Genomic DNA, 26,859 nt, shown 5'->3' on the forward strand with positions numbered 1-26,859 from the left:
AATTCAGTCCATTTGAGCATGTTCATCATGACAGTCTTTAATTTACATGACCACATATTATTTTTTCCACAGAACCCATGCCTCATTCAGTGAGAAGGACAGACAGTGATCACTAAATGGTTAGCTATTTAACGTTTCTTTTTATCTTCATCATTTGGCGTGTAGCCCTTTGTATTCACTGCACATCATCCGAACACTGCACTGAATACAGAATTAATTTCCTCATGGGCTTTTCTACTATAATCTCATAGTATCTCAGTTATTTACTGACATTGAGTTATCTTCACAACAACCCTGTGAGGTGAGATGGCATTTCCCCCTCTTTCCCCCCTCATTGTCCAGATCAGGAAATGAGAGACTGAGTCTAAAGACCAAAATTATCAGAAGTGTCCACTAATTTTGGGAGGTGGATTTCAGACACCAAGGTCCTGATTTTTTCAGAGTACTTAATATTTTATGCATTTATAGCACAGCTTCTACTTCTGTTACAGTTGTGAGCCCTTATACACTCCTTCAGATCTGGCCCTACATGTCTCCTGCTGGGCATCGAGAAAACATGTAACACACAATTAGTGGCCACTTGTGAATAGTTTGGTTTAAGCAACTTGCCCAGCGTCATATAGGAACTATGTGGTGGAACTGGTGGTGGGCAGTGGGAGCGTTACCATCTCCACAATGGAAATATTTCAATAAACTCATGTATGTGTGGGAGGGCAGAGGCAACAGCAGAAACTGGAGGGGCTGTGGTGCCCAGGATAGGCACCAAGGAGCAGGTAGGAACTGTCAGCATCCATATTCTCAACCTGGAGCCTGCTCGTTCCCTGTCCTACCACGCCCCCGCCCACCAGGTGACAGATGTAGGGACAGAATCCAATTCTCCAGGGCAGCATTAATCTGTCTTGACCATGAGACAATCCTTTCTCTTCCCACAATAATCCCCAGCTTCACTCACTAAACACTTTCCAACTTCCTCAATGAATGAGGCAAAGGTCCTACAGACAACAAATTCATACATTACACAATCTCGAACAATTCCCAAAGCATCGTCCAGTGTGTGCATAGAACAAGGCAGATGTCCTGTGGAAAAAACAATATGCAATCAAAAAGATTTTATTATAATGCATATGTACAAAGGGGTCAGGTAAACTTAATTCTTGCATTTCCTAATATTTGAGTGCTTGACTTTGCAACCTTAATGTTCTTTTAACATCTTTTTTGGATGCCTCTTCCTAAATTCTTTAAAAACTTAAAACATTAGAAAAACAAATTTCATCGTCATGTACAACCATATTGACCCCTTCCCCACAGTAAGACATCAGCACAATCCTCTACCACTGTAGCTAATTGAGTAACTGGTGGCAGTAGAAGGCTGTTATTTTGTATGTAGACCTGCCACTACAAGCATCTATAGACATATTTTGCCAGTGGGTTTCACAGCTATTTGTTAGACAGCAAAGCAATGTGAAGACTATGGAATAATAGGTTCTAGTCCAGACTTTGTAGGGGAGTGTGCTCTAGTAATCAGATCTTTCTGCCACTGTTCCTATGACAAAGTAGTAGGGAATCTTAATTATAGGCATCATTACCTTCACTGAATACAATTTGAAAAAACAAATGTAATTGAAGAAAAAAGGTTTTGCTTTATAAAATATGTACGGCAATATGCTATTGAAGGAAACCGATAAGTATACTAATTACAATGCCAAAGTCACAAAATTTTAATTATCAGTTTGAATAAAATCCAGCAATAGCAATATTTTTTTTATTAGGTTAACTCCAAAAAAAGTTTCCACTTACTCTGGCCTTGTTGTCTACTATGAAAATTTCATTAATTCCACTAAGGGAAGAAAGCCTACAAGAGTTCTCAGAACCATATTTAATTAACACTTTCAATTTGATTTACAGATTAATGGGTTGGCTATTAATGTGTAGTTATTGCCAACGAACATCAACTCTTTTTTTGAGCTCACGGGCATTGAAGTCACTTCACACTTTCACTTTACTAGTACTAGACATTTGTTGTTTTGATTAGCTGCAGATTCTTTCACTTGCTAGACTCGTCCATATCCCTGGTGATTTTATTTCCCCCTTTCTGCTATGGTCTTCCTATTTAGCAATAAGACATTAAGTGTATAAAATGGTAAAATTACCAACATTATTTAATCTTTACCAATGTTTTGTATTGAGAATCATTCTTTCCTCAAATCATGTTGGCACTTAGGAGGACAAGGATTTTAAAAAGAGCTGATTACTGCTTCAAAAAGCGATGAAGAGCTTCTGGGCTTCATATGAATTTCGAAATCCCATACTGCTCATTATTATAAAGGCACTTAATTTTCAAGCTCTGATTATTTTCTAAAGTAATTTCTAATGGGGTTAGTCACAGTGCCTCTGTTCTGTACTGAGGATAGACTACTAAACTCCGATGAGGTAAAGTTTTAATGGATGTGCTTCTATTGATATCTGTATATAATGTAAGTTTTACCAAAGTTTAGAGGAGTTCTCCAATCATTTTAAACTTTTCAGCCGCATCTGCTGGTTCTTTTATTCTAAGCTTTGTGCATCACATTTTGTATCTTTTGGGACTGAATAACATTTGTCAAGTCAATCTGAAGATTTTGTCACTGCTCTTTAGAAAATTAACTCTAAAAAGGGTGTCAGTACCTTTGTGACAGGTTTCAGAGTAGCAATCGTGTTAGTCTGTATCCAAAAAAGAACAGGAGTACTTGTGGCACCTTAGAGACTAACAAATTTATTTGAGCATGAAGTGGGCTATAGCCCACGAAAGATTATGCTCAAATAAATTTGTTAGTCTCTAAGGCCTGGTCTACACTACGGGTTTAGGTCGACTTTAGCGGCGTTAAACCGAATTAAGCCTGGACACGTCCACACAACGAAGCCCTTTCTTTCGACTTAAAGGGTCCTTTAAACCGGTTTCTTTACACCACCTCTGACGAGGGGATTAGCGATAAAACCGGTCTTTGCGGGTCGGAATTGGGGTAGTGTGGACGGAATTCGACGTTATTGGCCTCCGGGAGCTATCCCACAGTGCTTCATTGTGACCGCTCTGGACAGCACTCTCAACTCAGATGCACTGACCAGGTAGACAGGAAAAGACCCGCGAAGGTTTGAATTTCATTTCCTGTTTGCCCAGCGTGGAGAGCACAGGTGACCCCGCAGAGCTCATCAGCACAGGTAACCGTGATGGAGTCCTCCCAGGATCGCAAAAGAGCTCCAGCATGGACCGAACGGGAGGTACGAGATCTGCTCGCCATATGGGGAGATGAAGCAGTGATAGCTGAACTCCGTAGCAGTAAAAGAAATGGAAAAGTATTAGAAAAGATCTCCAAGGCCATGAAGGACCGAGGCCATAACAGGGACACACAGCAGTGCCGCGTGAAAATTAAGGAGCTACGGCAAGCTTACCACAAAGCCAGAGAAGCAAACGGAAGGTCCGGGGCAGAGCCGCAAACTTGCCGCTACTACGCGGAGCTGCATGCGATCCTAGGGGGTGCAGCCACCACTACCCCAACCGTGTGCTATGACTCTCTCACTGGAGAAACACACAGGGAAGACGGTTCGGGGAACGAGGAGGATGATGACGATGGAGGTACTGTAGGTAGCTCACAGCAGCAAGGAAGCGGAGAAACCGGTTTCCCCAACAGCCAGGATATGTTTGTGACCCTGGACCTGGAACCAGTAACCCCCGAACTCACCCAAGACCCTCAGGGCACACAGGAGACCTCTGGTGAGTGTAACTTTGTAACTATTTGTAAACATTACAAAAAAAAAGCAAGCGTGTTTAATGATTACTTTGCCCTGGCAATCGCGGCCAGTACATCTACTGGAAAAGTCTGTTAACGTGTATGGGGATGGAGCGGAAATCCTCCAGGGACATCTCCAGAAAGCTCTCCTGGTTGAAATGGGGTGATTTTATTAAGGGGACATTCAGAGGCGCCCGTTCCTGCTCTTCTGACCAGAAATGTTCCCCGCTGTTAACCACGCGGTGGGGGGAGGGGTGAAGTGATCATCCCAGAGAATCGTGTGTGTGTGTGGGGCGGGGGGGTTTACTTGTGTTTGTGCCGCATGTTAACCGGGAAACCGCAGCCACTCCTTTTACATTGAAACCCCATTTTAAATGGACAACCCAATTCATCCTTGATATGGGAAATGCGCTGCTGTTTGCAACCTTTCCCGCATGTTAAGAAGGTTAAAAAAGCCAAAACACTGTGGCCTACGATGGCTGCCTGCAAGCCGAAATATGCGACCTTGTAATGAAAGAGTGTACCCATTGTTCTCTAAAATGTGTCTTTTTTAACCACCTCTCCCTTCTCCTCCGCCAGCTGCAAATGTTTCTCCTTCGCAGAGGCTCGTGAACATTAGAAAGAGAAAACGTAGGACGAGGGACGAGATGTTCACGGAGCTGCAGATGTCCGCCCAGGCTGATAGAGCACAGCAGAATGCGTGGAGGCAGTCAATGACGGAGATGAGAAAAGCCCAATATGAACGAGAGGAGAGGTGGCGGGCTGAATCGCGGGAAGAACAGAGCAAGTGGCGGGCTGAAGACGATAGGTGGCGTCAGCTTGCAGACAGACGGCAAGAGGCAATGCTCCGTCTGCTGGAGCATCAAACTGATATGCTCGAGCGTATGGTTGAGTTGCAGGAAAGGCAGCAGGAGCAGAGACCGCCGCTACAGCCCCTGTGTAACCAACAGCCCTCCTCCCCAAGTTCCATAGCCTCCTCACCCAGACGCCCAAGAACACGGTGGGGGGGCCTCCGTCCACCCAGTCACTCCACCCCAGATGATCGCCCAAGCATCAGAAGGCTGGCCTTCAATAAGAGTTAAAGTTTTAAAATGCAGTGTGTCCTTTTCCATCCCTCCTCCCCCACCCATCCCAGGCTACCTTGGCAATTATCCCCCTACCTCTGTAAGGAACTAATAAAGAATGCATGAATGTTAAAAAAAAATGACTTTATTGCCTCTGCAAGCGGGAGGGGAGGGTGGGGTGGGGTGGTTGGTTTACAGGGAAGTAGAGTGAACCGGGTCGGTGGGGGGGGTTTGGAGGGTTCATCAAGGAGAAACAAACAGAAGTTTCACACAGTAGCCTGGCCAGTCACAAAACTCGTTTTCAAAGCTTCTCTGATGCGCACCGCGCCCTGCTGTGCTCCTCTAACCGCCCTGGTGTCTGGCTGCGCGTAATCAGCGGCCAGGCGAGTTGCCTCAACCTCCCATCCCGCCATAAAGGTCTCCCCCTTACTCTCACAGATATTGTGGAGCGCACAGCAAGTAGCAATAACAATGGGGATATTCTTTTCGCTGAGGTCTGAGCGAGTCAGTAAGCTGCGCCAGCGCGCTTTTAAACGTCCAAATGCACATTCCACCACCATTCGGCACTTGCTCAGCCTGTAGTTGAACAGGTCCTGACTCCTGTCCAGGCTGCCTGTGTACGGCTTCATGAGCCATGGCATTAAGGGGTAGGCTGGGTCCCCAAGGATCACGATAGGCATTTCAACATCCCCAATGGTCACTTTCTGGTCCGGGAAGAAAGTCCCTTCCTCCAGCTTTCGAAACAGAGCAGAGTTCCTGAAGACGCGAGCATCATGTACCTTTCCCGGCCATCCCACGTTGATGTTGGTGAAACGTCCCTTGTGATCCACCAGGGCTTGCAGCAGCATTGAAAAGTACCCCTTGCGGTTTATGTAGTCGGTGGCTTGGTGCTCCGGTGACAAGATAGGGATATGGGTTCCGTCTATGGCCCCGCCACAGTTTGGGAATCCCATTTCAGCAAAACCATCCACTATTGACTGCACGTTGCCCAGAGTCACTACCCTTGCTATCACCAGGTCTTTCATTGCCCTGGCAAATTGGATCACAGCAGCCCCCACTGTAGATTTGCCCACTCCAAATTGATTCCCGACTGACCGGTAGCTGTCTGGCGTTGCAAGCTTCCACAGGGCTATCGCCACTCGCTTCTCAACTGTGAGGGCTGCTCTCATCTTGGTATCCTGGCGTTTCAGGGCAGGGGAAAGCAAGTCACAAAGTTCCATGAAAGTGCCCTTACGCATGCGAAAGTTTCGCAGCCACTGGGAATCGTCCCATACCTGCAGCACGATGCGGTCCCACCAGTCTGTGCTTGTTTCCCGGGCCCAGAATCGGCGTTCCACGGCATCAACCTGCCCCAGTGACACCATGATTTCCACATTGCTGGTGCCTGTGCCTTGTGAGAGGTCTATGTCCATGTCAATTTCCTCATCACTCTCGTCGCCGCGCTGCAATCGCCTCCTCGCCTGGTCCGGGTTTCGCCTTGGCATGTCCTGGCTCTGCATATACTCCAGGACAATGCGCGTGGTGTTCATAGTGCTCATAATTGCCGCGGTGATCTGAGCGGGCTCCATGATCCCAGTGCTAGCTATGGCGCCTGGTCAGAAAAAAGGCGCGAAAGTAGTATCTGATGGACCAGGAGAAGGAGGGAGGGCGGGAGGGAGGGAGGGCCGAGTGACGACATGGCGTACAGGTACAGGAACAGGGAGAAACACAAACAACTGTCACACAGAATGGTCCCCCCAAAGATTAAAATGAAAACCCTGGGCTTAGCAGGCCATTGATTTCACGGAGGAAGGGGAAGCATATGAATACAGAACAAATCTATTTTTTACATCTTAAGGTGGCAGCCGACGGTGCAGCATGAGTGACAGCCATACCAGTACGACGATGACGGATACCAATCATAAAATACCATCATCTGCCAAAAGGCAAGGGGCTGCTGCTGTGTAGCAATGCAGCCCCACGTCTGCCAGCCCCACGTCCGCCAGCACCCAGCATCGCCCTCGGCCTCTTCTGGGTGCTTAGCAGACAATACTGGGCAATTGGCAGAAAATAGTATATTACGACTGGTAGCCATCATCATCGAAACAGTAGCATGTCTGCCCAGGTGGCCATGATTGACAGCCACACCAATACGATGACGACGGATACCAGTCATAATATACCATCGCCTGGCAAGGGGCTGGTGCAATGCAGCCCTACGGCTGCCAGCCCCATGGCTATCACTCATGCTACACCGTCTACCGCCAAAAGGCAGTTAGCAGCTGCTGCTGTGTAGCAATGCAGTCCCACGTCTGCCAGCACCCAGAGGACATATGGTGACGGTGAGCTCAGCTGAGCTGAGCGGGCTCCATGCTTGCCGTGATATGTTGTCTGCACAGGTAACCCAGGTAAAAAGGCGCGAATCTATTGTCTGCGTTGCTGTGACGAGGGGGGAGGGGCCTGACGACATGTACCCAGAACCGCCCGCGACACTGTTTTGCATCATCCGGGCATTGGGATCTCAACCCAGAATTCAAAGAAAAGGCGCGAACCGCTTCTCGGCTCTCTGAGCTGTGGCGCAAACGTAGTATCTGACGGACTAGGGGAAGGAGGGAGGGGGGCCGAGTGACGACATGGCGTACAGGCACAGGGAATTAAAATCAAGAACGGTGGCTGTGCATCAGGGAGAAACACAAACAACTGTCACACAGAATGTTCCCCCCCAAAGATTAAACTGAAAACCCTGGGCTTAGCAGGCCGTTGATTTGACGGAGGGAGGGGGAAGCAAATGAATACAGAGCAAATCTATTTTTTACATCTTAAGACGACGGTGCAGCGTGACTGATAGCCCTCGGCATCTTTCTGGGTGCTTGGCAGCAAATACGGGGCGGCGTATGACGATGGTCTTCAGGCCTATTGCACAATCGGCTGCTCGGGGAAGACTCTGCTAATGTGCGATGACCCGACTTGTAATAGGACGGCTAATAGTCGTAATACACCATTTACTGCCAAAAGGCAAGCCCCACGGCTGCCAGCACCCAGATCGCCGATGAAGGCTACCAGTCTACTGCACCGTCTACCGCCAAAAGGCAGTTAGCAGCTGCTGCTGTGCAGCAATGCAGTCCCACGTCTGCCGACACCCAGAGGACATATGGTGACGGTGAGCTCAGCTGAGCGGGCTCCATGTTGTCTGCACAGGTAACTCAGGTAACCCAGGTAAAGAGGCGCGAATCTATTGTCTGCCGTTGCTGTGACGGGGGAGGGAGGGGCCTGACGACATGTACCCAGAACCGCCCGCGACACTGTTTTGCATCATCCGGGCATTGGGATCTCAACCCAGAATTCAAAGGGGCGGCGGAGACTGCGGGAACTGTGGGATAGCTGTGGGATAGCTACCCATAGTGCAATGCTCTGGAAGTCGACGCTAGCCTTGTACTGTGGACGCGGTCCGCCGACTAGAGCACCTAGAGCATTTTATTGTGTGGACACACACAATCGGCTGTATACAACCGATTTCAATAAAACCGGCTTCTATAAATTCGAACTAATTTCGTAGTGTAGACGTACCCTAAGGTGCCACAAGTACTCCTGTTCTTTTTGCAGTACCTTTGTGGTTTCACTTTAACAGCAATCAGTCACTTTTGATGTTTAGTCTGGTTTTTTACACTGCTTATGGAAAAGGTAGTTTAACTCAAAGTTCTGGATTTTTTTTTTAAATCAATTACAATGATAAGTCCATTAAAATTCTGTCAGTTTTTTCAGCAGCTCTGGACCAAATTGACTACAACAGGTGTTAGAAACTGCATGTGTATATATGCGATACAAACATCAATTGTTGGATTACTTTCCCATATTATCTGGGGCAATTATGCGGTAGTGTCAACTCACTGCCTACTGTTTTTTTGGGTTTGATCTCCCCTGTCTACTTGCTCTCCCCTATAAATGTAATTTGCCAATACAACTTCAGATTTCACTGTTATGCTACTAGTCCCACAGTTGTGTTTTTCTTAGTTATATCTACAGCACTATAATATGGATGGCCAGATTTTTAAAGGTACTTAGGTGCTGAATGGGATTTTTAAAAACATTTAAATCAATAGACAAAATACAAAATAATTCAAACTAAGGGAACATATTATATTTTTATTAAACCTGGAGTACATTAATTATATGGAAAACCCTCCATTGATTTCAGTTATACAGGAAGGATGCATAAACAAAGGATATACTTCCTGTCTATACAACTATTAGACAAAAATAGGATGGAATTATTGTAACTTCAAAACTTTGTTTCATTTAATAATGTACACAAATGTGTACCTTTGAAGGTAAAAAGTGAGTACAGCAGCACAAGCACTTTCTTTTTATATGCATGATAAACAGATTAAGTTTTGGTTTGCCATTACATGATCAGTATATCTTGACTTATGTAGAATATCTCTTAAAAATAGGAGAAAATTCCAACTCCATATGTATTGGTATAGTCTATGTCAGTGGCTCTCAACCAGGGGTAAGTGTACTCCTGGGGGTATGCAGAGGTCTTCCAGAGGGTACATCAACTCATCTAGATAGCTGCCTAGTTTTACAACAGGTTACATAAAAAGCACTAGCGAAGTCAGTACAAACTAAAATTTCATACAACTTGTTTATACTGATCTATATAATACATTTCAGTGTATAAATGCAATATTTATATTCCAATTGATATATATTATAATTATATGGTAAAAATGGGAAAGTACACAATTTTTCAGTAATAGTGTGCTGAGAAACCTTTGTATTTTTATCTCACATTTTGTAAGCAAGTAGTTTTTAAGTGAGGTGAAACTTGGGAGATAAGCAAGACAAATCAGACTCCTGAAAGGAGTACAGTAGTCTGGGAAAGTTGAGAGCCACTGGTCTGCGTGACAGAACACTAGATTAAAGAGTCAGGTATTTACCATTTCTGAATTGGAACCATTGTGTAACTTCATAGCTTTTTCCTGCACATTTCCTATAACTGCATCTGCACAGAGAGCAAGGGATATAAGGACCACACCTTCAAAGAAAAGAAAACGGGAAGAACAAACAGTATTAATTAATAAGACAAATGCCATTCTATACTCACCGTGTACTGCAAGATGCTAATTCAAACAATTTTCACTTTGCTTATACTGGTTTAGACCATAAGTTTTGGAAGGCAGGAATGGTCTTATTTTACACAGACCAGCACCATGGGGCACCAAACCCTGATATAGGCATCTGGGCTCTCATGCATTACAAATAAGTAATAATGATTAAGCTTTCAGATCAAATTAATTCTGAATATTATTCATATAAAATATAGTATGTCCTGTTGGAAAGAAAAGAAAAAGCAATTCCAGTATATTTAACAAACACACAAAAAAGGAAAAACATGGAAATACTGACCAAACAACAAAAGCAAGAGGATTCACAGTGAAAGGTTTTCAGTTTTCTGAACTTACGGTACTTTATTTGCCTACGTGCTGTTCAGGTGCAAGATGAATGTGTGCGTTTATGTATATGCTGCACTACTTGGCCACAACAAACTCACTGCATGGCAGGTAATGTTATCAGCTTAACAATAACAAAAATTAGTGATTCTTTATCCATCACAAGTCAACTAATTTCCAAACTTTGATTCTTTCACTATTTTACCAACCAACCAATATCTCTGACATTTCAAGAGTTAGGATTAATGCTGGATATTGTATGAAAACATGTTGGAATCCCAGCTTTCATAAAAATATAACATTAAATTAACTAGCAGCACACAAGATGTCAACAGTTAGTAATGTCTATTTTGTATTGTTTCTTATACCATGACCATCATAATTAAATGGTGAGGGCAAAAACAGGAAACAAGTAGGTTAATCAGCATGACATTACTTAAGATTTCATATTTCACTGGTAGATATTTTGTAGGACCAGTACAAATACTTTAAGGAAGGAATAAACTTTTCCTATCAGAAAAATTATTGATCCTTGGGACTGTTTGAATTGGAAAACTTTAAGTTACTAATTTCCTGAAAAATTTCGTTATAAAGTTGCCTCCATGCTACCATTTTGGGCCTTTGCCATTTTCTAACCACCAGGAAGCAAGCAGAGGGAGATGAATCTATAATCTATTCAATCAGGTATCTAGGGGCACTATTACAACAATGGCATTGTATATGCCAAAAAACTTCTTTATAATTAGCAGCAGAAGCCAGAACAGGAGTAATAAGCCTGAAGAAACATCTGATGCCTGAGTGAAATGCATTGATGGAAAAACAGGCCCTATGGGACTTCATTAGTGTGTTTATAACTTATGGTGTGTGTTTTTTTTTTTTTTTTTTTTTTTTTTTTTAATAAAAACCACTTCTTTCTCCCTTAGCGAGAGGAGCACATAGTATCTGGTCAAGGAAGTTTTGAGTCAGTCATATTTCCTACATTTTTACATCACTATCCATTATGAGACTTTTAAACTATACTTATTCACATACTGTATCAGTCTGTAGCTTGAATCCATTACAATGCAATATGGGTGTACCACTATAAAATAAGATGATAGTGCACATTAGCCAGTTTAATCTCATAATTCAAGAGTTTTATTTAAAGGCACAAAAGTCCAATCCATACTACTGGCAGAATCTGAAAAAAGTTTTCTTAAAAAAACCCAGAACACCACAAAGGGCCTGATTTTGATCTCACTTTACATCAATATAAATCAGCAGTAACGGAAATCAATGATGGTAAACAGTAAGATCTGAACCTGGTCCAAAAATTTAAGACACAGCAGGGCACACACAATTTGAATCAAATGGACCACTTTCTTTGTACCTCACAGGTTTTTTGGGGGAGGGAAAATTTTGTGCACACACACAAATAAACATTTCTTTGCTATGTTAAGATAATGGAAAGTTTTAGTCCATGCAAAGTTTCAGTCCATACAAAGTTTCTAAACCACACACCTTGCATTTAAGAAAAAACACTCTCTTCCAAAATAGATTATTTAAAGTTTTTGAATAACAAAATTATCTCCCAATTCAAATGCTTTATAATGTATTTTAAAAGTCCACACTGCAGGTGATTAGCAGAACACACTAAAGTTACTCAGCCAAACACAATTACTGTAACATTAATTAAGCTATGGGCTAAACTGTGTCTCCCGCTGCAGATGTAGGCTTGAGGGGATGTGCGTGTAGGAAATTTTTATCCTATATTCCTTCCATGCATGGACCAACCATGATAAGGTTCCCATCACTGGAGAGTGGATAGATAGTACTGCCAGTAGAGTGGCCAGAGGAGGAAGAGTTTCTGTTGCATAGATGTATCATGATGTGCCTCTTCCATGCATCCTCCCAGCCAGTCACTCTAGAGATTAGGTCAGGGGTCGGCAACGTTCGGCATACGGCTCGCCAGGGTAAGCACCTTGGCGGGCTGGGCCAGTTTTATTTACCTGTTGACGTGGCAGGTTCGGCCGATCACGGCCCCCACTGGCCGTGGTTCGCCGTCCCGGGCCAATGGGGGCAGCGAGAAGCGGCGCGGGCGAGTGATGTGCTGGCCATGGCTTCTCGCCGCCCCCATTGGCCCGAGACGGCGAACCATGGCCAGTGGGGGCCCGCAATCGGCCGAACCTGCCACGTCAGCAGGTAAATAAAACTGGCCCGGCCCGCCAGGGTGCTTACCCTGGCGAGCCGCGTGCCGAACATTGCCGACCCCTGGATTAGGCCTTTAAAAGGCATTATACTTCCAAGCGCTACTCAGTCAGACAATGCCAAGAGCCATTACTGAGCACTAAATATCAATTCTACTTTTAAAATGTATTCCTTCCTTGGTACAAGACTGCATCGGCAAAAGTCAACATCTGTTTCCTTTGCTAACATCTTTAGTGCACAAATGGAACACTGAGTGGGGTATGTTTCATTAAGTCTATTTGCTGCTTTTGCACAGCAATGCTTCTCCTGGACTCCACTGCTATTAAAGAGCCTTAAATCTGATTTACAAAATTCTGATGGCACAATACGGGCAAAACTGTTCATCCAGCTGATGCTTTAAATCCACTCAGGTTTGTGTTTGTAACATTCATATCAGACAGCAAAGATTATTTGTTCCATTTAACCTCTCAGCATAGTTTTGCTTCCTTAGGCAAAACTGTGACATGTAAATAGATTTGCCCTTGACAATGCGCACGTTTAAAGAATTTTGATTAAATCATGAATATGTTAAAAAAAAAAAAAAAAAAGCTCCAGCCAGAATCATACTAGTTTGTGTGTAAATGCTTCTAACAAATGCATTCTTATAAACCACCAGGAGGAAATGTGACATTATTATTTAGTGACTAGCAACTAGGTGATGTCATAAGACAAATGAATTCTTAGGAATTTGTCATTTTAAAGTTACACTGCAGAGTAAAAAGTTAACATTATTTTGAAAGCCTCAAGAGACTTAAGTCTATAGTTCACTTTTCTTTTTACTCTGATTACATACATTTCAAATGTCAATATATAGTCTGTTTCATAGAGGCACCTTGACGGTGCTTTTCTTCAGTTTGCTGTCCCTTTGCAGAGGAAAAAAAAAAAATTATTCAAGGACAAGGTACATCAAATTACACAGTGAGAAAATTCTTAGGTTAATTCCACTGGCTTCCGTGGAGTTACTCTTGATTTATACTGATGTAATGTCAAAAGTAAGCCCACTTTTTAGGAACTATACTAAGCTGCCTCCTACCTCCATCATTCAGCTAATAAAATAAAATATCCAGCTTCTAAACTACGGAAACCCCAGTTCACACTAGATTTTATGACCTGGACAGATACAGGGTGGGAGGAAGGTGCAGAGAGGTAACTTGCTCAACTTACACAGCAGGTAAACAGCAAAGCAGGAAAAAACTCAGACCCAGTCTTCTGAAAGAAGACTCTCTTTTGAGCTCCAGTCCTGTGCCCTAGCCCTTCAACTCTGTCTTTCTTTATCCTTTTGTATTGTGTGTCAAGATAGATCTTTGGTTGAAATGGGTCCTAAATGCCTTAAAAAGGAAAAAAGTAGTGCTGTTTGTTGTCTTATATTGACAATACTCAAAGACTACATACGGAAGACATATTTACATCAAATTACTGAAGGTGTTAGGACCAACATGGTCTTCAGTCCTTCAGTTTGTAGAGAGATATTTTCACACAAATTCAGAAATAAAAATCTGACATTTTAAAATCTGATTTTAAAGAATGCCACTTAAAAATAGCTTTTAACTATTAAAACCTCAGTAAGAACATGTGCCTACATGTGTTTTTCCTGGGATATACTTATTTGGTGGGTGCAAAAAAGAACATACCCACATGTTGTACCCAAAATACATGTCTCTCTGTTCAACTACACATCTTGTCTCTTGTTCCACTATGTAGATGTATACAGGTAGAGCCTATAATTTCGATAGGTAGCATTTTTTCCAGTTGTAATACCACTAAAGTGACACACATTATAAAGCCAACATAGCAAAACTAGGACAAGACTAAATAACCATCTGAGTTCAGACATCATCATAAATCATTACTTTTTGAGCACCGCTCAACACTAGATGGATAACCTTTCTGAAAAGGTAAGGTTTCTTCCCTAAAAAAGGGATCATTTTGTTTTAGGATTAACCAATGCTGGTATGAATGAAGGTTCCACAATGAATTGTCAAACAATTATACTATGTCTCATCTGAATCTCCTGAAAGAAAAACAGCTTCAAAATGGACAGCCCTAAATTTCTACATTGTACATACATGTTACTCTTACATTAACTCCAATGCCTTATTATATAGCACATAACTCATGGTTACTGCATGAAACAACTTGAAATTTCATGATGTGGGCATTAAGTATGTGTAACACCAAACAATCTTGCACTAGAATTGTTTTAATGTAATTGTTAAATTAGTAAAATATGAAGCACTGTGTTTACATAATCCTGAGAACATATGTGCAGTTCCACTGTGAGGTATGCTTTTCAGAGCTGTACTCTCTAGAAAGCATGTGCAGTTCTAAGGTAGCAGCATGGAGCGTAACAGAAAGGCTGACAGACTTGCTGGACTCAAGGGATTTTAATGGTGATGGATATCAAAGTCTATAGTCCCATCCGCTTTAAGATGGAATCTGAAGAGGCCCTACCTTTCTGTTGGAGATTGGTAATGCTGATTTCAAAGTTTGAAGCCCTGTAATACACCAGGTGCAAACTGAAATGATTGCTTATTCAAATACATATATTTGAGATATTGTAGATGAAGCACTGAATTAAAGTTGACTGTTTCCATTTAAAGAGCTTTTTTCAGTCACTTATAACTTGGTCAAACTTTCAACTTTCAGGGTGAAATTTTCCAGTTTGAGTGTCAGTGCAAAAATGGTTAAGCCCTTTTTGAGTAAGAACTTAATGAAAATAAGCAATTTGTCTTTATTTTAAAAAACTGAATTTTTTGGACAGTTCTAGTACCTCAGGGGAAAGAGGCAGAAACTTGAAATTAATCCCAAGGTTAGACCTGCTGTGCTTTTTGGTGGTCCAGCGAAAGTTCCTTTTGATCTCGCTAATTTATACAAAAATGAATGCATAAGTGTTTTTTTTCCTTTTAATTTTAGATAGGAATTTATGAAGTATCACATCAGTTAAAATATCTTCTACTATTTCTAACTTACATGAAGAAATTATGTCAAGAACACTAGTTCTCACTGAGGATTAAATCTATAGCAAAGATGAGGTAAAGAAAAAAGTTTCAGTTACCAGCTGCAAGAAATAAGTCTGAAAGTTAACAAAACCCACTTTTTATTCTATTTAAAATATTTCAAAACTGGTCAAATGGAATTTTATCAAACTTCTCAAGATATATTTACTTCTGTACTGAGATCCACCAGAGATATTTCAGATCCAAGGGTAATATCTGGGGAAGTTTTAAGTGCTTGAGAACTAAGGCTTAGAATGATAGTGTCTCTTCTATTATAGCTGTAGTGCTGCTGGTAAAATGATATAACAAAATCTACCACCAAAGGCTCCCACTTTTATGCAATGCTCATTCTAGGCAAAATAAGAATTATTAAACCATAAAGTAAAATGCTTCTTTACCTGTCAAGTTGAAATTTGGTGCGATTGTGCTGTCAGCTAAAGTAAACCATATTAGGCCAAGACTCATACACATTGCAGCAGACACATCTGCAATATTATAACGTTTTCCTATACAAAAATACAAACAACAACAAAAAATAAGGCTATGTAATAGTCTTAATTTTAACTCCCCTTTATTTAGGGGGGAATGGCAGACAAAGGAGAAAAACTCCCATTCAGTACGCCACCAAAACAAATGGACCCAATGTTCTCCCTCCCAATATCTGAGTAGAAGGCCTGACTGCAACTCTCTACGACAGCAGTTCTCAAAAACTTTTTCATAGTACATACCACATCTCCACTGAGAAATCTTGTGGGCAATAGCTGTTACCATTTACAATGGCACAGGCCACATCTCCTCCCATAGAGTGATTACACATCTCTTTGGCAACTCCCCACTTAACGTCGTCTCGCTTAAAGTTATTTCAATCTTGCGTCCATGCTCCATTACAGAACATGCTCGTTTAAAGTTGTGCAATGCTCCGCTATGTCGTTTGGCCGCCTGCTTTGTCCACAGCTGGCAGCCCCCCCAACAGCTTCCCTACTCCCCTACCCCCAGCGCCTCCTGCCAGTGGCAATCAGCTGGTTTGCGGCATTTAGGAGGCTGGGGGAGGGAGGGAAAGCGAGGATGTGGCACGCAAGCTCCCCCTTCCTCCCCTGCCTCCTGAATGCCGCAGGAGGCGGGAGGAGCAGGGGGAAGGCGCTGATCTGCAGGGTCCGCTGGCAAGCAGGAGGCACTGGGGGGAGGGGGCTGCCAGCCTAATACCTGTATTAAATTGCTTGTTTAAAATGTATATAATGCCTTTTGTCTGGCAAAAAAAAAAAAATTCCCTGGAACTTAATCCCTCCCCCAATTTACATTAATTCTTATGGGGAAATTGGATTCGCTTAACATCATTTCGCTTAAAGTCACATTTTTCAGAAATATAACTACAACATTAAGTGAGGAGTTACTGTACAGCAATTACTTACATGGAAAAATAGATTAAAGATAACTAAAATAATCTGTAAATGTAACATCACAGAGGGAAACAAGGAGAGCCAGTACCGTTTGGTCAGCCAGTTATCTGTAAAGCACCAGAAAAGGCTCAACAGACACTATTTCACTAGGAGGGTGGTGAAGCACTGGAATGGGTTACCTAGGGAGGTGGCGGAATCTCCATCCTTAGAGGTTTTTAAGGCCTGGCTTGACAAAGCCTTGGCTGGGATGATTTAGTTGGGGTTGGTTCTGCTTTGAGCAGGCGGTTGGACTAGATGACCTCCTGAGGTCTCTTCCAACCCTAATCTTCTATGATTCGGGAACTGTTGTTCTAGAACTTAGCAATGCAGCCAGCTGTATTTTTGGGGGTCCTGAGAATATCATTTGAATAACAGATTCCATTCCTTCCCAGGGGGCTGTGTATACCATGTAAGCTGCCAGAAAAAATTGTTTAACACCTACATTTTTAAACTATGTTCTCAGCTTTCAAGAACCTAGCACTATATAATCCAAAGGCATTATAAAAACATTACCTACAGAGACCCGAATGCTCCAAATTTAAATGACAAGAAGATTTAATTGTGCGACAGACCTGAGCTGTTAATTGCACATACAATATTTACTTTTTAGTATAAATTTGCATATTTGATTTTCTTCTTTAAAAACTGTTTTTTATTATTATTGCTTCAGTCTCAATACTGAAACGTGTAAATGTTCCACTGTAACTACAAGACAGAACTACAGTAATAGGAATACTACATTCTGGGCTCAGTTCTGTAGTCCTTTGCCATGTGGAGAATCTTAGGGTACATCTACACTGTGAGTGCCAGCAAGTGTCAGGGCCTGAGTCGACAGATTCGGGTTCGCATAGCAGCACTAAAAATAGCTGTGCAGAAACCCTTCTCCCAAGCCATCAGAGCCTGAGCCACAACATCTACACAGCTGTTTTAGTACCATAGTGTGGGCCTGAATCTGTTGACTCAGGCTTGCTGGCACTTGCTATACAGATGTACCCTTACTAACTTTGAGTAGCAACAAATCTACAGATACAAGTGAGAATTTTTCATGATATATATTATGAGGATTATCAAAATATTGAAATATGTTATGTATTTTATTTACATGCTCAGAGTTATGAGCTTCAGTCAGATTCATCATCCAGAACCTCTTCTGGTATATCATAGCATGAAATACAATTTTAGAGGCTAATCCTGTATTCTCTGAGCAACCCAAACCAGTGCTGGTTGGGAATTTTTTTTTTTTTTTTGGTCAAAATTGTTGATTTGTTGAAACCAAAACTTTCTGCAGGAAAAGGTCTCTTTTGACAAATTTCCCATTTCAAAACATTTTTGAAATTTGTCAAAATATCCTATTTAGACATTTTCAACATGAGTAGTTCTGGTTTTTGGGTTCAAAATTACATTGTTTAGAAACTTAAGTTAATTTATAGTAAACTGTTTTGTTTAAAAAGGTCAATATTGAAATAAACCATTTTGATCCAAGCCATGTTTTATGGGCATTCCCTCCCCCCCCCCCCCCCCGCCCCGGACAGGAAAACTGTTTCCTGCCCAGCTCTACCCAAAACTTCCATTAAAATCAATGGAATACAGGATTTGGCCCTTATGTGGTTATCTTCTAATAAGAAAAACATTTAATAGTAAGAACAGTGCATACCTTGTATAAAGACTCCTCCTATCATAACAGGAATCAGTTTACAGCACTTAAAGATGACTTGAGTAGGATAATTCAGATATCCTAAGGAGGTATTTGATAAACCCATAGTCCCTACAGTTAGAAAGGCTATTATCATGTAGGTTTTGCCTGGGATTCTGCAAAATATAAATGTATGAATCTTGGTATTATGAGCATATTGTATTTTTAATAGGTGAGACTTTCATAATGGGAGAAGCTAGAAGAAAGGATACACTAATAATAGAACTAGTTGAAAAATGGGTCAAACTCACTAAAAATTTCATCTCTTCAATGAAATTAACAATTACTATAAAAACTGTTGAAGTTTTCCATATTTTCAACTGGGTCTAATGAATAATGCTTTAGTCTTCTATAGTGCCTTCTATTTAAGGATTACAAAGCATATCACAACTGTTAAAGGACTTAACACAGCCCGTCAGGAATTATCCCTATTTCACAGAAAAGAAAGTCACAAAGGGGTTAAGTGACTTATAAAAGAACACACCGGAAGCTGGGAACAATATTATGTCTCCTGAATCTGTTTGTTCTTTAACTACCTTTCTCTCATAACTGTGTAACAATTCTAGCAATCACCTCCATTTTTAGTTGCTTGTAACTTTTTGAAATCTCTCTGTTTGACTATGAATTTCTTTGTGAAGTTTAAACAAAAAGCTTTCCCATTTCTGTGTGTGTGCAGAAAATGGGGAAAAAATACATAGCCCATTTCTAAAGTAATGCTGGTGCGTTTTTATAACTTTGGAGAAATGGATGAAGACAGAAAGTTGAGATTTGGCCTTGAAATACCCTAACTGAGAAATATTGAGAACTTTGAGTATTGGGGTGAATACTGCTTTTGATGTGGCGTGTTATCACCTGCTGACAATTACACTTTGCACATGTACATTTTAAACCATTATAGCACTAAGTTTGAAGTGAGCACCTAAAGGCCATTGTGCACATACACATGCAGCTAACTTAGCTGCATACAAAAAATTCAGTAAAGAGGATCAGTGAATAAGGAGTAGTCTTGCTGGAACCCATGCCTTATTCACAATACATTCTGTACCACAGTTATACGGACATTCCACCAGTTTTTACCGGTGGTTACTTTTTTTGTCAAAGATATTATTCTCTTTAAAAATAAGCTTAACAAATTAAAAGTTCTGTGTAACCTGATAAATCTGACTTCATTTTAGAAATACCTCTAATTTAGAATGTCAGCGTTGAAAATATAATGCATGTTTAACTGAAAAGTGTACCGTGAACAAAAATTTTATAGGATCTCAGCTGAGGATCACTATTGGTGGGAAGAACTGGGGAGGAAAATAACTCATGTTTAATTTTAAAAGTCAAAAAGCCGACTGTTCTGAGATGTTAGCGTGTGTGTGTGTGTGTGTGTGTGTGTGCGCGCGCGCGCGCCAAATTTGGAGACTCAGTTGAATCAGAAAATTGTGAAACAGATTTCAGTCCTGCTGTAAGTGCAAATTTCAACATAACTAACTATGGAGTCACTATCAGTGCTTCCATAAATCATATTTCATAAATTATTGGAAATAATTTGTGTAATGTGAATCTGAAAACAATGAAATAAAACTGAAAAATACAATGAAAAAAATTAAAGTAAATGAAAGGGTCTGGCCTAAACAGCTGCATCTCCAACCAACCTCAAAGTTCCTAAGGTCCTGATCCCATAGAGACTTACGCATCTGCTTAGCTTTAAGCATTGTGTGTTCTCCCACTGACTTCAATAGGACTACTTATAGTTCTTAAAATTAAGCATGTGCATGTCCATATTTTTTTGCAGCATCAAGACCTAAATCTGAAACACTAGCCTTTTGCTTACATAGTACAGTACATACAATATAATACTAATGTACCTGTTCTGCAACCTCTGAAATAAATGTATAAGCACAATAACAAAATATATTAACCTGTACACTCAAATATGTAGCATCATATCTTGATATTCATTAACATGGGAGTGTCAATTTAAAAGGTTCCTAACAAATCATCAAGAATTAATGATACTTAAAACTTTTCAACTTGTGTGTGTGTATTTTTTATTTTTTTTTAAGTCAACCATTGGTGCCAGTGTTCCATTTCACTATTGCAACAGAAGTCAGGCATAATAAATAGGAACAAAGGACACGAGTATATGGTTGAAAACAAACAGTGATGTATATCTTCAATTGCAAATCCACTCATCAAATCATACTACATTTTATCTTATCACTATCCATACAAATCTACTCAATTATCTGTGAAATAACAGCAAATATTCATACACAAATTATGGAAGTCAGATTTATCAAATATCAGAGGGGTAGCTGTGTTAGTCTGAATCTGTAAAAAAACAACAGAGGGTCCTGTGGTACCTTTAAGACTAACAGAAGTATTGGGAGCATAAGACACATCTTGCATCTGAAGAAGTGAGGTTCTTACCCACGAAAGCTTATGCTCCCAGATTTATCAAACTGATTGCCTCATCAAAACTTTTTAACTTAGCATAACTTAAATGTGTTAAAGGATACATCACTTAAAAATACATACCGTCTCCTTTTATCCTGAATAAGCTGCAGTTCTATTAGTCCAAAAATGGAATAAAACCCAAATTGCACTAAAGTAAGGTACCAACCAAAGGGCTTAAAACCCTCCACTGAAAATATCAGTTCCTATAAAAACAAAAAACAGACACATACCAACTGTTAAATAAAACTTAATTAGGAGACCTATTTTCTCAAGGTGAATATGCAATTATCATGCTTTTAAGTTACAAAGCAATAAGCAGAGAGGACATGCAGTATACATAGCTTCCAACTATTGGAGAGGCAGCATTTAAAGACTGAAAAAAGAGGGCCACATTTATTGCTGTCGTAATTCCACTGAATTAAAGTGATTCATCAGTGATTGGCATTTGGCCCATAAACATTCATCTCAAATTGAGAGGGCTTCATGGCTGCTTTTAACTTGGTTTTCAATTCATTTTACTCAGTATTTGACAGTTTCTAGACAGCACTCTCAAATGACTCATAAAAGATTAAGTACAAATTGTTAACATTAACTTAGTAAATTTCTCTTTTAAATAGTAATTCTAATTTCTTAGGAATCTACAGACATTTAAAACAAGAGAGTAATGTGTTATGGAAAAACATACACACTGTCTAAAGAATTATGCAGATGTATCCATTTTAGCCAGAGCTAGCAGCAAGACTGATAGTTAAGACTGATACGTTCCATTATAAGACCCTGTTTTCAATTACTAATAACTTTGCCAAATTTAACTATTTGGGCTGCAACTTTCCATGTCAGGTGTTGCCTCAGACTGTTTTTAAATTTCAGCAAAAGTTTTCCTATTATCTCTGAGAACAAGGTTGGGAAAAATGTTTTGCCAATGTTTAAAAAAACCCAAAACTATTATTTTGGTGAGAAGCTCTAGCACCTCCACACTTTGGAGCAGGAATTAAAAATATGTAGTCAGAGTTTAAGGCCAGGAGGGACCACCAGATCATCAGTCTGACCTAGAGTATATCACAGGCCACCTACACCATCCCCAGCACCCGCATACTAAATACAACAACTGAAATGAGACCGAAGTATTACAGCCTATAGAACACTAGACTATTATGTGCCACAGGCAGAAAACAGGAGGGACAAGGGAGCACAAATACCTGAGCCCCCCATAATGGCAGGGAAATGAAGATAGATATAGGAGAGAATCCTGGCAATTAACCCAAACCCCCACACTGCAGGGGACGGCAAGAGACCCCTAAGGTCACTGCCAATCTGACCTGGGGAAAAATTCCTTCCCAACCCCACATATGGCAACCAGTTAGACCAGGGGTCCCCGCCATGGCGCCTGCCGGGGCATCTAAGTGCGCCCGCGTACTGGCTGGTGGACGAGCATCCGCCGAGATGCCGCCTATGGATGACGCTGCTTGTTGGCAGCATTTCGGCGACGACGCCTATTGATGTTGCCGCTTGTCGGCAGCATTTCGGGGGATGCTCGTCCGCCTCCATGGTCCTCCGTGGCTCGTCGTCTGGCGCCTGCCAAACAAAAAAGGTTGGGGACCACTGATTTAGACCCTGAGCATATGAACAAGAACCAGCCAGGCAAGCATCTAAGGCCAGGGCTACACTAACCCCCTAATTCGAACTAAGGTACGCAACTTCAGCTACGTGAATAACGTAGCTGAAGTTCGAAGTACCTTAGTTCGAACTTACCTCGGTCCACACACGGCAGGCAGGCTCCCCCATCGACTCCGCGGTACTCCTCTCGTCTAGCTGGAGTACCGCAGTCGACGGCGAGCACTTCCGGGTTCGACTTATCGCGTCCAGACAAGACGCGATAAATCAAACTCAGAAATTCGATCGCTTGCCGCTGAACTACCAGGTAAGTGTAGACCTACCCTAAAAGAGAATGGTTGGTGTCACCTCAGAGCCCAGTTTCAGCTTGCCCAATGTCCTATCTCCAGCTGTGGCCATTCCTGATGCTTCAGAGGAAGGAGATTTAAAAAACAAACAAAAAACCCTCCTCCCTGGGGTCAGGTTGGCAGATGGAGGACAGGAGCGGAAAGGTATGTAACCACTGGAGAACATTCATCTACAGAAGCTGGAAGAAAACCCAGGATACAGGAGTCATAAAATTCCTCTGCTGTCTAGAAAACAGCTGTGAAGCCCACTGCCACAGCATGCATCTCATCCCCCTCTAGTGAATGTGCAGAAAGGATAACAGTCTACTAATAGTTAGCTGAAGTGGCAGAAGTCCATACTGTAGACCTAAATGTTTCAACCCTGATGATGACCCATGTGGAGGTCATTATGGTCCCATACAATGTAACTTTTGTTTTTTCAATTTGTTTTTGTAAAAACTTAAAAAAAAAATCACATAAAAATAACATTAAAGATGCAAAGTCATGCACTCAAAAGATAAGGAAAGAAAAGAATTAAGGTAGTACAAGCATCCTTAATTAGGTCCTCTTCTGTAGCTGCATTATGATATAGTTTTTAATGATATGGTCATGTACTATTTTTTCCCTAACTTCAGTGTTTGACATTGTGTGATCTTAATGTTCTTTTAATGTAGTTTTTTTTAAAATGTATAGATTAGGACAGATTTTTAGACCAATCAAGCTACACATTGTCCAATACTGTTCAACAAAATAAACAGAGGTACTAGCATAAAATGCAAATACAGAATTTACCTGTAAATATCCATAGATTAGATAAAACATAAAAACTCCAGAAACACAAATAAAAAACTGAGTGGGTTTGTTAAATTTGCTGAGATTCATGCCGAGAACGATTATGTCATCTACTGATTTGATATGAGGTGACATGGCTTGCGATTTGGAAGGTACGCTGATCGAAATATATTTCCTTGAGGAGTTGAATTTCAGATCCATGTTTCCTAGTTCGCTGCATTCGGTGTCAATGGAATCTTCTCCTTTTTCTTCCTCTCTCTTTTTGTGTCCTTTGCTTGGAAGCTGAAAGAAACCGTAAAAGTGAGAGAGGCCACATGAGTATGGAATTCCAAACTCAAAACCGTGTACAAATAGGAAACTTAATAAAATTGCTTCACACAATAAATTGCCCATGGAAATATTTTCCAACTCAACTTCAATACTTATTGGGAATTCCTAAAAATCACAACAGTGCAGTACATGTATTTCCCCTATGATACTACTTCCTGCATAACAGATGTAATGCAAGAGGTCAAATCAGTGATAACATTATGGCACTAGTGCTAAGAATTAGTGCATGAGTACTTTATAAGGAGGCAAATGCTGTTGGCATACCCCTGACCAATGTAGCTATGCTGATATAGCTGTGTCTACGCTCGGGATTATGTTGACGGAAGAATGCTTCTCTTGACCTAGCTACTGTCATTTGGGGAGGCGGTGTTTCTGCACTGACAAAATACCCTTCTGTCAGTGTAGGTTGTGTGTACACTATGGGGCTATGTTAGTATAGCCTCCATAGTTCAGACATACACAGAGATGGAAAACCTGATCTGGACAAATATTAAGTCTGACTTTTTATTAGTATATTTTACTTCTTTACTGAAACATAAAAAAGTTTAAGACCCTTTAAAATCCTTCAAAAATAGTTTGATTAAAGTGGGGATTGATCCTTCTATTGCCTACAAAAAGCAATGGTGCACAAACCTGTCACATCAGTGTCACAGTGCTATGGTTAAGCATTCAGCACAGGGCCAAACCCAGCCCTCTTATACCAATGTTCACAGGCATGAAAACAGAATATGTTGTCATGGGATGATCCCATTACTGCTATCACACTGAAAGTACTGGTGCAGAGGTACTATGATTATGGCCAGACTACTTTATTTGCATGGCAAGGTGCACCACAGTCAATACATCTATTCCTATATGCAGAGCCTAACTGGGAAACTGGAAAGAATTTTCCCCTCTACCCTTTGTTTCCAGCTCTCACTTTTGCTTGAGATTACCTGTTGGATGTTCAGGAAAAAGGATGTGCAGACTAGGAAAAAAATCTTAGTGACTGTCCAGGAACACCAAGGTCTCAAATCTGATCACATGACAAGAATATGGTGGTCCCAAAGTTTTATAACCATTATCAGTCACATGCATTCATCTCCAATTGTAGGATGAGGTATAACTGGATGAGTACAGCTAAAGAGAAGGAATTTAGCAGAGTATGGGAGTGGGCAGGCAAGTCATCCATTTTTTCACTTCAGTGAAGTATGTGATAACTGATGTTTGAGGCTAATTTTGCATTTTTCAGCCTCAGGCAAACTCCATTGGTCAACTGCTGCTCCCAGTCAATTGCTGCACTTTTTAAGGGCAGGTCACAGCTAGTTCAGCCCACAGTCAGTAATTAAATTTTTATTTATCTAGACTGGTGTTTTGGTTATTCCAGCCCAACGGTATTTTTTCTCACCGGAGTATCTACCAAAAGCCATCATCCCAATGATCCTTTATGGCAATCATTTATCCTGCTAAAGGAAACTGAATGAGACTCCCTCCAGGAGTCAGTCAATGCTGCTCATTTAACAACATAGACCAATAATTAAAGTGTTATGAGAGCTACTATCTTCACCAGAAGAGAACTAGCGTGCTAGATTGTAGTACTCAGTCTAAACTTCAGGCCCAGACAGCAATTTAGTGTGAAGGCATTTATAAACTAATATGCACTGCCACTGTCTTAGTTGGTGTCTTTTTGTCAATCTCTCTTCCCCCTATTGCAGATCTCTCTTGCTTTTTCCCCCTCCAACACCAGTACAGTATAACATGCCTTGTGGATCAGGGGGAAGCCTTTCTGCAGTAAGGAGCAGCAGCCATTAGCTAAAAGTAGGGAGTCATGTTCCATCTAAACGACGCCAAAACAATATAATATAATATAATAGGTTGTTAAGAAAGCATTCTAGCCCTAAGGAAGCATATAGCACAAACAGTGACCAGAGAAACAGATAGACATTAAGATGTTTAAAGGAAAACTTTTCAAGATAACATACTGTCTGGCAGAACCACTTAGCAGTTGCAGTTGGGAAATCTATACTTCCCTTTTGTTTGACCTTTAATTGGTTCTGTCCTTTGTTAGTTGCGTAACTGATTTAGCAAAATTTAAATTGACTCTAGTATGTAAAAGGTAGTGTGCTAAGACTGGCGAAGAACATGATTTCGTAATACTTTAGTTTAAATGATTGGTTAAGGTATACATAAGCAGAACTTAAGTTTGACTATATAAACTGGGCTCCAAAAAGAAATTCTTTGGAACCTAATTCTGGGACACAGCCCAAGATCAAAGCTGCCAAAACTCAATACCCTGCATGATCATTCTGTGCAGAAGTTGGAGCCACAGACTATCCAATTCTGACTGACCATCGGGAAGAGATCACCAGCTTTATCAGGAGTGGTGAGCACTGTATACTTGGAGTGTGTGTTCTGTTCATCAACTGCTAATAAATTCAAGTTAAGGATTTACTGTGTAAAGGCTCTTTTGTTGGGAAAAGGTCCGGCCAACCTGAAGAGGGTTACGCCCTGAGCCCACAGAAGGGTAGGGGTGGGTGCCCTAGATTGTGCGGGTAACAATGTGAGATATCTCAACTTTAGTATGGTTTATGATACTGTCTCATAAGATCTTATAAACAAACTAGGGAATTATAGCCTAGATGAACCTACTATAAGGTGGGTACACAAACGCTTGGAAAATTGTACTCAGAGTAGTCATCAATGGTTCAGTCAAGCTGGAAGGGCATATTGAGTGGGATCAGTCCTCTGTCTGGTTCTCT

At 41.2% G+C, this 26,859-nt stretch overlaps 2 protein-coding genes across 9 annotated transcripts in view; one reads left to right on the forward strand and one right to left on the reverse strand.

The window, feature by feature from the left end:
* Window positions 1-26,859, reverse strand: part of SLC35B3 (solute carrier family 35 member B3) — a 40,351-nt gene that overhangs the window by 8,152 nt on the left and 5,340 nt on the right. For 7 of the 8 annotated variants that reach the window (XR_010598743.1, XR_010598740.1, XR_010598741.1 and 4 more), the window contains exons 2-6: window positions 23,792-24,073; window positions 21,141-21,262; window positions 18,573-18,727; window positions 15,881-15,988; window positions 9,748-9,845 (exon numbers count right to left, since the gene is read on the reverse strand). Coding sequence is in view for 4 of the 8 variants with exons in the window: in XM_065584939.1 (XP_065441011.1) it covers window positions 9,748-9,845; window positions 15,881-15,988; window positions 18,573-18,727; window positions 21,141-21,262; window positions 23,792-24,073 (765 nt within the window). In the remaining 4 variants the exon portion in view is untranslated. Of the gene's footprint in view, window positions 1-9,747; window positions 9,846-15,880; window positions 15,989-18,572; window positions 18,728-21,140; window positions 21,263-23,791; window positions 24,074-26,749; window positions 26,770-26,859 lie in introns of those variants that run through there. The other variant, XM_065584942.1, reaches the window with a different exon arrangement.
* Window positions 2,817-4,968, forward strand: LOC135981625 (uncharacterized). The gene is made up of 2 exons (XM_065584943.1): window positions 2,817-3,748; window positions 4,344-4,968. The coding sequence occupies exons 1-2, from the start codon at window positions 3,205-3,207 to the stop codon at window positions 4,844-4,846; spliced, it is 1,047 nt and encodes a 348-aa protein (XP_065441015.1). The 5' UTR covers window positions 2,817-3,204; the 3' UTR covers window positions 4,847-4,968.

This window comes from Chrysemys picta, chromosome 2, assembly GCF_011386835.1.
Source record: "Chrysemys picta bellii isolate R12L10 chromosome 2, ASM1138683v2, whole genome shotgun sequence".
Lineage (NCBI taxonomy): Eukaryota > Metazoa > Chordata > Testudines > Emydidae > Chrysemys > Chrysemys picta.